At 43.1% G+C, this 11,992-nt stretch overlaps 1 protein-coding gene across 2 annotated transcripts in view; it reads left to right on the top strand.

The window, feature by feature from the left end:
* The first annotated feature begins 2,778 nt into the window (after positions 1-2,778).
* The window catches only part of PPP4R2 (protein phosphatase 4 regulatory subunit 2), a 33,012-nt gene continuing 23,798 nt past the window's right edge, over positions 2,779-11,992 (top strand). Inside the window, exons 1-3 of one of the 2 annotated variants that reach the window (XM_075158611.1) lie at positions 2,779-2,962; positions 3,751-3,832; positions 4,435-4,581. In XM_075158611.1, coding sequence (XP_075014712.1) covers positions 2,929-2,962; positions 3,751-3,832; positions 4,435-4,581 — 263 coding nt within the window. In that variant the 5' untranslated portion in view covers positions 2,779-2,928. The remainder of the gene's footprint in view (positions 2,963-3,750; positions 3,833-4,434; positions 4,582-11,992) is intronic. The other variant, XM_075158612.1, reaches the window with a different exon arrangement.

The following is an 11,992-nucleotide window of genomic DNA, read 5'->3' as shown; positions in this document are numbered from 1 at the left end:
AGCCTGGAATCTGATTGTATCGCCCTTTTCTATTGTTGGTGCATCTGCATGCAGGCCTCAGTGTTTCTGTTTTCAGCCCACACCCTGAAAACAGAAGGTTTTGCTTGCTGTGAAACCTTCCGCTGTCCTGTCTCAACTCTTTTCTCAACACAGCTCTTTCTACGTTGAAGAGATTTTCCACTGATGTTTTGGGGGAGGATATTGTTAATGCTGTAGAGAGCATATTATTGTCTAATTATAAAAGCAAACTAACATAGTTTCAGTTAATACAGATGTCTAGTGCTAGAAGAGTGCCCGTGCTACAGAGGGCTTGAGGCAGGGAGCGTCACGGTGGCAGACAGCCAAGGGCGAAATGACCAATAATGAAAATTGTTAACGATGTCCTTGTCTCTATAATGAACAAAGTGGTTAGAAGAAAAATGGCAGATAAATTTACCATGGTTTTAAAGCCATCTCATGCACTGGGGTTTGTTGGTTGTTTTTTTTTTTTTTTCTCCCCTAGAGGTTTGGGCAAGTTGTGTCGTCTTTGTCTCTCTGGTCATTTGTTTGGTTAATAGAGTTAATGATGCTGGCTGGCTGCAAGGGAACATGTAACACAAGAGACATGCACAAGAAAGTAAAAGTGCCAAGTCCTAAGTATTGTTGTTGAGATTTCTCATGTACTTGATGTCCAGTGGGGAATGCCATTTTCCTTTTAAGAAGCTGAGAATCAATCTGTGGCACAAAAACTAGACAATTCCCTTGTAAAACACTCAGAAGTAGTAGCACTCTAAAGTTGCACTTAAGCAAACTTCCAGCTATTCATATTTGGTCAGAGAGAGCCCGAAAATACTAAATCCGAGATACCTGTATCTGCTATAAACTATTCTTGAAGTTTATAGAAGAGATGCTTTTCCTAAGCTCCCTGTCGTGCCATGGCACAAGAGTGCAGCAGCTCCGCTCTCCTCACACTTACAGTCACAACCACAGCTCAGCTCTCCGCTCAGGCAAGAGAGGTGACTTAGCCCCCTCTTCCCACACGCGGGTTGCAGGATTCCTAACATTAACGTTTGGCCCTGCCAGGTGCCTTGAACGACAAAGCCTGTCCCGAAAGGTCGGTTTGTTAAACCCTACTGCTGCTTTTCCCTCCTCCTGCTGACCAGGTGGAGGGACAGGGGCTTGCAGGGGTTCATTAGCTCCCCTCTGCCCAGACCAAAGAACCCAGAACTTGCTTTTTAAGGTCTGCTTATTTTAACAAAGGTTTTCACAATAGTGTGAAACAAGAATTTTGTACAGCTTATCTATAAATATGAAACCTTAAATATCCCTATTAGCATTATGTAGTCCTCCTTAGTCAAAGAGATCTGAAAGGTTCTTGATTTTAGATTTTTTTAAATAAAAGTTGGGGTTTCTGTACGATGCAGTTGCCAGCGAAGACCATTAATTGTGTATCTTATGGATCTTTCCTGCATGATAAAATCAACACAAGGGGTCCGAGAAGGCAGCTTGCAGCACAGGAATGCTTGCTATGGGTGCCAAGTTCATCTCTTAGCCATTTGTGGTGGTCCACAAACCGGGTCATTTTGCTGTGATGTTAGCAGCATTTCTAAGAAATGTGGCCATGTCAGAGGTTTTCTGTTGTCAAGCTGGCACCTGGGAGAGTGGAAAAAGTACAGCCACTGGCATTACAATCTTTTTAGGGACTCCTTTGAGACAGTACAGCAGAGTCTGCGTTTCTGCTGTAGGCAGCCGATCCACTCTTGCTTATGATCAGCCTCGTGCTCTGCCAGACTGACACTGGCCGCGAGAGCAGCCGGGGCTGTGCCCGCCGGGAAGGATGGACACCTCTGCGCACATGGCTGCCTCCGTGTGCAGGCCTCGGGAGGAGACTGGGACACGATCCAGGTATCAGGATTTTACCCAATAGTAAACCACCGCAGATGTGCCAGCTCACATATGCCTAGAATAACAGTTGGCATTGATATTTGGCTACCTTATTTAGAACTTCTTTTTTGTGTGTGTTAAATTAGCATTTCCCTTTCCTTCCAGGAACAACCGTGCATCCCTCAGTCCTACCGAAGCGTTTGGGGTGGACGAGCCCGTACATGGCTGGCTTGAGCAGGCCAGGGGCAATGTTGGCTGCCCTGTGCCGGGCTCCCCTCCCGCCTTGCCTGGGGACCCTTTCCAGAAAGGCGTGACAAGAGGCTGCCTGGACTTCACCTCCCCGTGGTTAGAGTTGTGGTAAGAGACAGGATCATCCCCAGGGACACAGGTAGCGTGCGCCAGGGTGAGAGCGGCTGTTGGGCTTGAAGGTGCACAAAAGGGTGGGAGAGGTAGGTCGTGAAGCAGGGGGTAGATAGCTCCTCCTGGAGAGTAAAAGGGGGGCTGACATATCTATGCACAAACAGATACTAGATTTGAGGGTGGGGGAAGAGCCGTCGCCCTCAGCCGAGGGGCGAGGAAGGCGCACAAGCTCCCTGAGGGGCCGCGGCGGGGAGGCCCCGCCAATCAGGCAGGAGCTCCGCGTTCCCATCCCCTTCCCCGAGGATATGCGTGGTGAGGCCGGCGTGAGGAGGGCGGTAGCCCCCGACCCGAGGAGAAGGAGGGCTGCGGCCGGAGGTGGCCCGGCGGGGCCGACCTCGGAGCTCGCCGCCCGGTCAGTCGCTCGCTCCCTCCCTCCCTCGGAGCCGCCCCGCCGCCTTCCTCAAGGCCGCCCCGCCCCGCGGCCCCGCCTCCCCGCGCGCCACCGCCCCCCGGCGGGAGGGAGGGAGGGGGAGGGCGGGCTGTCGGGGCCGCGCACGGGGACGGCCCGGGCGCCATGTTGGAGGGTTGCTGAGCCCGGGGTCTCTGTGTGTGCGCGGCGGCTGGAGCCCGTTTCCTGCGCGGGGCGGGGGGGGGGGCTGGAGGAGGGGAGCAGCGCGGAGCGGGGGGGAGACGCCCAGGCGGATCATGGATGTCGAGAGGCTGCAGGAGGCTCTGAAAGGTGGTGCCGGGGCTTGCCGCGGAGAGCGGGGGGTGGGGGGAAGCGGTGTCCCCACGCTGAGGGGGAGACAGGGATCTCCCTCGCAGCTGAGACCCTTGCGGCGGAGGGAGCGCCCTTCGCCGAGGGCGGCAGCTCCCCTCCGGCGGGGGCGGGGGTCGGGGTCCCCGTGCTGTGGGGAGGGGGCTGCTCGCGTGGGAGGGAAGAGGGTCCCACAGAGTGGGGAGAGACCCGGGGGGCTCCTGTGGGGAAGGGGAGGGGTGAGCCCCTAGTCCCCACTGCCCGAGCGATCCCCCCGGGCTTGCTCTGGGCTGCGTGAGAGGGAGCAGCAGGGGGAGGTTAGTGACCCCGCCGGCTCCCCTTCTCCTCCAGGCCCGGGGCTCCCCTCGCCTGGAGTGCCCTCTTCTCCCCCCACATGCCTGCCTGCCTCCCCTTCCTCGGCCCTCGCCCGTACCTTTTCTTTTGCTCCCTCCCCAGTCCACTTCTGTGCTAGCTTGCCTTGCTGGATGCAGCCTGAGGAAATCAGCCTCTTTCTCTGTTGTAGCTGCTCAAAAGAAGTTGCAAATCAACTTTCGCTACTCGGATGCATGTAGTTTCTCCACACGAAAATATTAAGTGTTTTACAGGGCTGGGAAGCTGGTGGAGCTCTTGGGAACAACTAAAGCATTGTGAAAGTGTGAAAATATTTTTGTGGGAGCTGGGTTAAAGCAAGTAAATAGCTAATTATTGTGAATTTTTGTTCTGTCCTATCTTCTTTTACCATTCTTTCTGTGTCATTCTCATACCAACAGATTTTGAGAAGAGAGGAAAGAAGGAAGTGTGTCCAATACTGGATCAGTTTCTTTGTCATGTTGCTAAGACTGGAGAGACAATGTAAGTGAGACTTCTTTGGTGATCTTCAGTTGTAGCTTATAACACTTCTGCATTTGAAGTCAATGAGATGCTACCTGGATTCTCTTTTTGTCTGTAGATTGCTTCTGTGAGCTAAATAAGCTTGCCTTATTTCCCATTTAATTTTGGATGGATTAGTTTTGTTTGCTGGTAGTTAGTTTTATCTAACAGGGAGACTTTCTGTATAGGCTTTGCTCAGGGGTATCTGTCAGGTCTTATTGATCCTGCTTAGTACAGTAAACCTGTTGCTCTTTCTACATTTTATGTGACATTCAGGATTTTTAAATGGAAACTTTAGCTCACTGTTGTAATGTCTGTTGTATACTGTTGTAATATCTGTTGTATGCAGTATCTAATAATATTATTTACGTAAAGATACGAATAGCTTAGATTATTTCTTTCTAGGCTTTGTATACCACGGTGTGTGATGATTGCGTCTAAATGCTTTTGATGAAGAGGGGAGAATCAGTAGGTGCTTTCTGCAGAGGCGACGTATGGGAACTCACTAGCTGCTCTGAATTTCCGTAGTCGCTCGTTTTTCAGCTCGCACAAGAGTTTCACTTTTCCTGGACTTTCTTTGACAGATCACCCTTGCGGATTCCCACCCGAAGGTGTGATGTAGCTGGAAGGAGCCGCGTTCCACGCTCCTTGTCAGGGATGAGCGCTGGTGCTGCGCTGGGTGACTTCCTTGCTGGATCACTATTTGGCAGGAAGGGGAAAGGCTTCCCTGGGTGCGTTGCTATAGAGTTGCTCACTTTCTGGCTTCCAGGCTGTCTCCTTGTTTTTGAGGCCTAGTGCCAGACTACAGGCTTCAGCAGGAGATATATGCTTTTACCAGTGTTTTGTTAGCAACCAGTGACCGCAGGAGCTTTGTTTGGGTTTCTAGAATCCCTCTAACGTGTAAGAGGTTTGTAGGTTTTGGTGGTGGGTTTTTTTTTTTTTTTGGTAGCTTACTAGTGCTGTTTGAATTAATGGTTTTGAAAGAAAAACAAGTTCTGAAATGTACTTTGGTCTTTGAATAGAAGGCTTTGGCTCAGCAGAAATATACAGTTGTAATGCTTAAAATTTCAGTGTAGTACTTATTTTAATATGGGCTTTCTGTGCTGTGTTTTTTCTGTATAACATGTTTAAAATACTTTTCCTGTTCTGAAATATTTCTTCAGGCTGTTTTTATTGTTTATGCCACTATTACCTATATTCCAAAGTAATTTAAAAAAGTGATTGTATAGGGGCAAGTTTTTGGGAAAATTCTTCCCTATGTGAAACTTGGAGAATGAATAAACTCCAGATTTTATTTCTATCTGGGAAATCTAGGGTTTTTTTTTTTAAATTTTTATTTGATTATTGCAAACTATTGTTTAAACCTGAACTGGTATCTGTCATCTAGTACTTCACGCAGACCCTGGCCTTCTATGTTTCCAGGGTTTTCTTTGGCTTTTTTTTTAGGTCTGTAGCTTTTTTCAGCATTCTTGAACCTTTCAGTTGCATTAAATTGTTTTTTAAAAAGTGTCAGATGTGAACATCGGAAGTATCTAATATAATCTGGGGACAGACATGGAAATATTATTCCATAACGTTTAATTTGCTTCCCATTATCTACCAAAGCCTGTATTTCTTCATCAAATATGCTTCTATTTTCACTGATGTGTTATGTATCAAAGTATCAGGAAGAAATGAGTAAAAATTAAAATCTCATGGTAAACATTCATGTAAAGATTGGTAATATGCAATATAAGAATTTAATGTATTTTTAATCTACCTCAGCTTGACCACTGTAAAAGTGTTCCTGAATACACAAACCTACCAAATACATGTTAATTCAAAATGAGCTAAATATTCTTTATTTCCAGTAATGAAAAAGTAACTTTATTTAATAGAAATCTAAACCACTAATAAATAGATTGCCTTGGAATGAGAAGATGAAATCTAAAATAATAGTTCGTAGTGACTTTTTTTTAGGATTTTTATGAAGTTCAGAGCTCAGTTTGGGGGAGGAAAAAAAGGATGGTTAAGTCAGGGGTAATTACAGAAACGGTTTGCAGACTTACTTATTGAAAACCAGTGGATCTTATTCAGTCACAGCCTGTTCCTAAAGTAACAAACAATAAGTACTGTGTAAGTGAGGACCAAGGCAAATAAGGACAAGTGAAATGTAAAGTATTTTTGCTTTGAGTTATTGTTGTTTCTAGGAGTTAGATAGTGTTCATGGGGGTTCTCTCAGCTTTTTAACTTACTCTATGATGAACACTGATTTTTAGATGATACACTGCTTCCTGGGTTAAATGTAAAGTGTTCTCACCCTCTGCACCCCATACCTATTCTGGACATAGTTGCAGCAGATCTTGTAAACAACTAGTAAACTTAGTTTGAAAGGGTGCTGATGAAGTAAATTAAAATGACTTTTAAGGTTCTCATGAAAGTGTGATCGTGGCGTACATAGCTTGTTTAACAGATTGAAAGCATGGGCTCATGGAAGGCCGCTGGGTACCTCCCTGCCCCCATTTGTTTCAATGTGCTTATTCATCGGCATGAGTTATGAACAGGTAGATGCAGGTTTAGGTTAGGCTGTAATTTTACTAGTATTTCTCTTGGCAGCAGTGTTGGCTAACACAGCCCTCGTGTCACTATTTCACTTGTGCTTGTTCAACAACTCTTTAGGTAGCTGCATGGTAACCTAGAGCAGGAAACTGCTCACAGTTGTAGGTCACTTTCTTTTTGGCAGTACTGTTTTTAACAAGGTTCAGTTAATTGATCCAGCTTGTTTTGTCCGTGCTAACTGGTATGTCAAACCCCAGCACAACTGAAGAGGCGGGATAGGGGAGGAACAAAAGATGAGAGTTGTATAAGCCAGCACTGCAACTATGATAAGGCTCTTCAGAGTGTATCTTTATTGTAATTAAAAGTCTTTTTCGTTTACAAGGAAGGTCTGGAATAAAAATGTTGCTAAATTTGGTTACATTATCAGCGTAAACTTAGTTGTGTTGTCAGTACCTTCCAGTAAAAGCCTGATCATGCAATCACGTGTGTTAACTTCATCTATTTGAAGTTTAAGCTATCTTCTTGTGCGAAGTTAACCATTCACTTAATTGTTTGTGAGATTATGTCCTGCATTTACAAAAGCCAGTCTAAACTTCCTTTATTATAGGTGAACAGAAGCAAAATCTTGATTGCTTGGCTACTTTGAAATATTTTTGTTTCTTTTATGGTAAGGCTTAGCCTTAGGTGAAATATAAAGTTTATGGTTCAACTTTTTTTAATCTTGTGTTGAGTCTTAGGACTCTTTTCTTTCCAGAGGAGTGATGTACTCCTGAATTGACTTGACTTTTTACTAAGATACTAACGTGGAATTTCCTTAGTGAGACCAAGTATAGTCAGGGAAGATTGTTATAACCTCCTTTTCGCTAGTTTGCAAAAGATCAGTGTGACTTGCAAAACTGAGTAAAGTGAAGAGATAGGAAATTTGTTAGTCTTAATACTTTACTGTATCTGAAAGACTCCTTTAAAAACAGGGTATGTTTTTGTGCTTGTTTTTTTGCATAAGAAAATCTATTTTTTTCTGAAGTAGAAACGGCTTTAAGAGGTGGTACAAAAGTCACTAATACTATAAGTGAAATGCAAAAGTGAAATTTTTTTTTTGTTCTTCTGAAGAATTCTTAAAGAATGGATATGAAGATCACATATCAATTGTGATCTTGTCTTGTATTTAAAATATGTTTTCTCTTACCTCTTAGGAAATTCTCTTGGATTTAAAAATCACTCTGCCCCTTCAATAGCATAAATGTTTCTAAACCATTTATTTAGGTACTTCACCAAGAAAATCCAATTTGTTGGACTGGAAAGGAAAACTAGAATTTTCCTTTGGTTCTAAAGTTGAAAATAAAACTGAGAAAACAAAAGCATCAAAAATTTTATGTCAATTTTCTCTGCATTTCTTCCACTCCTGCCCTGGGGCAGGCAACCTATAAAGCACAGTTTTAACGGCTTACTATAGTGGAAAGTATAAGACAGATGCTTACTGATGGTGAAGGAACCCAGAAATAAGTAGTGAAGTACCAAAATCTGGAGAAATACAGTATATAGGCAGAAGTGATTAACTGTAAAATAGTTCTAGGCTTAAGTAGAGAACACTGGCCTGGACAGGATGTAATGTATTTATACCAGTTCTTGCCCTGAAAGCAGTATAAACAGCCATTAAAATACATTCTGTTTTTGTTTCTCTGTGTAGTTAAATTCTTTACTCAGAGTTTCCCAGGAAGATCTGAAATATTAATTTGCACCTCATCCAAGCCTGAAGACAGAAGTTGTCTCTTCCTAGTTTCCTTGAGGACCAACATAAATCCTTTTCTGCAAAGTTTCTTGAGTCAAGTTTAATACATGTGATTGCAGAGCATGGACATCTAGTAGCATCATAGAATATGTAAGCTGGAAGGGACTTCTGGAGGTCATACAGTCAGACCCTGTACTTGGGGGCGGGGGGGGTTTAATTCTAAAGTTAGTTCAGGTTGCTTAGGGCTTTGTGCACCTCTCCTGAAAATCTCCGGTGATGGCAATTCCATAGCCTGTGTTTGGCTCCCTGTTTTCACTGCTTAACCAGGTGCACTGGGAAAAGTTTCCCTTGCAGTAACTTGGAGTTTCCCGTGCAGCAACCTGTGACCACTGCCTCTTACCCCTCTTTTGTGCACCTCTGAAGGGAGTCTGTTTCCATTCTTGCCTGTACACAGTTACCCCTTCAGTGGTGAAAGGCAGCAGTTAGATTCCTCCACCATAGCCCTCTCTTTTCCAGAAGACATGCTGCCTTAGCTTCCTGCCTACGTTGTATGCTGCAGCTCGGTTAGACATCTTAGTGGCCTTCTGCTCATCTCGCCCTTTCTGCTCTCTTTTGCGTTGCATGACCTCAAACCAGACATAGTATTATGGTTATGGAGTCGTAAGTGCCGGGTGGAAGGGTATGATCACCTTCTCTGATATTGCAAATGTAACCCACTGTGCAGGCAGCCTTTGTCACAGCGAGACCACGCTGACAGATGTTCAGCTTCCCGTCGACCAGCACGGGTATTGGCCCCAGTATTGACTCTGAGCAACATCATTTGTAACTGGTTGCAGTTAGACTTTGGACCCCATTTTCCACAACCCCTACTGTGTAGTCTGATGGTCTGCTCAGTCTGTAGCTATTCATCTTGGCTACAAAGATGCTGTGGGAGACTGTGCTGTATGTCTTGCTAAAGCTGAATTAACAGTGTTCGCTGATCTTGCCTCATCGACAGAGTCAGTCAGGTAGATCAGGGATGAGCTGCTGTTGGTAAATTATATAACCATAAATGTAAGTTACATAACTGTGGTTTTATCAAAGATTATGGCAAAAAGTATTTTTGACTCTTTGATACTGTTTCATGTACCCTATGTAGCAGTGAGCATTTTTTTTTCTTACTGCATTTTTGGAACACTTCTTTGGATCAGTTTAGTTTTTATATTATTTCCTTATAGCAGGGAAATAGTTTGTCAGCTGTAGAAAAGATGTGAGTGGAGATAGGGTATCAACGAACATGTATGAGAACAAGTTCTCGTTCTCAGCTTTAGTGTTTTAATGATGTATTCTGAACTCTTGTATAGCAATTTCATTTCTTCTGTTACAAATACGTAGATTTTTGTAGCAGTATGTCCTTTAGCTTATTTCACATGCTTAAATTTAAGTCTACTTTTTTCTGTAAAGTATGTTCTCTGGTTTTATTCAACCAGCAGTTTTGTTGCTTGACATGTGTATGCTAGTATTTTTTGACTAATTTGAAAATGTTGTTCTGATTTGGAGGCAAGTCATTGCCTGGAAATCTTTAGAACTATTGGGGGAATGTAATTCCTTATGTTTTTTTTTTTTTTTTTTAAATGAAATAAAACAATTCTCAAGTTCCTGCCACAATGAACAGGATAACATTTTCTGAAAGAAGTCTGTGTGCCTTTGTTAGTATAGGCCTCTTCCATTTCCATGTTCTCAGTGAAGCAAGAGATGTGAGTAAACTTCCTTGCATTGTTTCCTACTATTATTCCTCACTAACTCCATTCCACTGAGTAGCTGGAATTATTCCCCACTAATTCCCATCCCACTGACACTGTTTTTTCTGTCTCATAATCCACTGATGCCTCAAAAGGACAGGAATCTCGGTTGAAAAGCCTGCTGATTTATCTTTGTCAAAGATAGTTTACCTTCCTGGCTCTTTTACCTATATTATAAAAAATTATTTATGTATCAAAAGTACAGTTGTAGTACTTTAGAGGAATCAGTTGTGATACAGATGAAATCACTTGCTCCTTTAGGAAACGCACACTATTGTAGTGTTTTATTTTAAATGCTGCCACTTCATATCTGTTGGGAATGGGGTTTACAGTATAAAGGTCAAACTTTAACTGCCGTTATAAAATGTGCATGATGAACTTATCCTAATAAACTTTAGTCTCTCTATAGAATACACATGGAAGGAAAGACAAAAGGCAAGCTCCTCATAGCAATGCTAACTTTTCAGTGTAATCGGACTCTTTTAGCTGCAAATGTAACTGTATGCGCATGCAGGCTTTCATTTCTAAGTATGTCTTTCTTCACTGTTGCTATATACAGTCTGTTCTTATATGCACACACCCTGCTAGTCTTTTTGCAGACAGTTCACTGTTACTTTGCACAGAAAACCACCCCACCATTTATTCTGTAGTAGTTAATACAGTTGCATGTGCTTCTGATGATCACCTTTAGTAATATTCTGTTGGCATCCTTCTACTCTTCAAGCTCAGTTCTCATCCTCAGAGTTTCTATCGGTTCTAACCTTTACCTCTTAGTAATGTTTCTTCACAGCTGTAGTGCGTGCCTCAGTATTACCTCTATCTTTTCCAGTGTGCCTCAAGTCTCCTGTTCCATGGTGGCCTTGCTCATTACTATTTCATTTGCAGTACTTCCCCAGACGTTTGGGTATTGTTCTGTTCCATCTTACACTTTATGGTAGCAAGGATGTTTTTCTGTTTTGACCTTGTAATTGATGAGCCTTGCTCTGTCGTCCTGTCTACAGATTTTGGGAAGGTTCGTGCTTGATGGCAGATGGGGGGGGAAGGAACAAGGTAATGGTGTGTGCAGAAGGGAGGATACAAAGCAGTCTGGTCATGTTGGGGGTCGGTGGATTATCAGGTTTGTGGATAAACCAGACTGATGCTGCTTTTCCACAAAGCTGGTATGTGTCTGGCAGGTCTCAGTTTTAGAAGTAATACTACTTGAAGACAGTTATAAGATTTCCGTGATGGCTACACCTGATGAGGCTTTGCTCAGAAGTGGTAAGGGAGTGTGATGATGCAGAAACACCTAATGCCTGTCTATTAAGTCACTGAGGTAGAGTACACCTTGTCAGCCCAAGCTTAGTGTGTGTCAGCTGAACTGCCTTGTGTAGAAGCCAATTGGGTGGCTTTTGTTTCTGGTTTTGGAAGGAATTAGTAATAGAAGTGCAATTTACCTGATCCTAGTAGTACTGCTTTCAGACCTGAGTGAAGCCTCTTTTTTTTTTTTTTGTGGGACAATGCGTGAAGTGGCAAGCATAGGAGTACAGTACAAAGTAAATTCAGATCCAGTGGTAGTTGCACAGGGTGCATTTTCCTTAATCTGCCTTTCCAGCTTTATTGCTCAATATAGTAAGGATCTGATAGTTTTACCTCAGTGTGGTCTACTGCTCTTCTAAGGTAACCTGTGGATCTCTATGCGCTGGTCATTTAACCAATAAATTAGTAGTGATAGCTACACTTACCAGATGAGTTACAGCATTTCTTTTGTTTATGTGGTTATTCTGTGCAAACTGGTGATACCTGGAATGACTTCAGTGCCCTGTATTAGTAGATAATGTGGAATTTAGTTTGAGTATGGAAGAGGTGATATATTTCAATTATCCAGACATTAATTTTATATTACTTGGAGTGATTTTTCTATAGGTAGCTCCTATAGAGACAGAAATTTTAACTTGCTGCAAATTCAGGAAGACTTTTAAATATGTTTCACTTATTGCATAACACTTTTCTTAAATTTTGACTCCTGAGCTTCTGCTAGACAGGTTCATTGAGAAAATGTCATCTATTTAATGTTTCTGTATTCTGCCTGCGTCAACTCCAGAGTACTATAGA

The sequence above is a fragment of the Calonectris borealis genome, chromosome 10, assembly GCF_964195595.1.
Source record: "Calonectris borealis chromosome 10, bCalBor7.hap1.2, whole genome shotgun sequence".
Lineage (NCBI taxonomy): Eukaryota > Metazoa > Chordata > Aves > Procellariiformes > Procellariidae > Calonectris > Calonectris borealis.
This window is presented reverse-complemented; position numbering and strand designations above follow the sequence as displayed.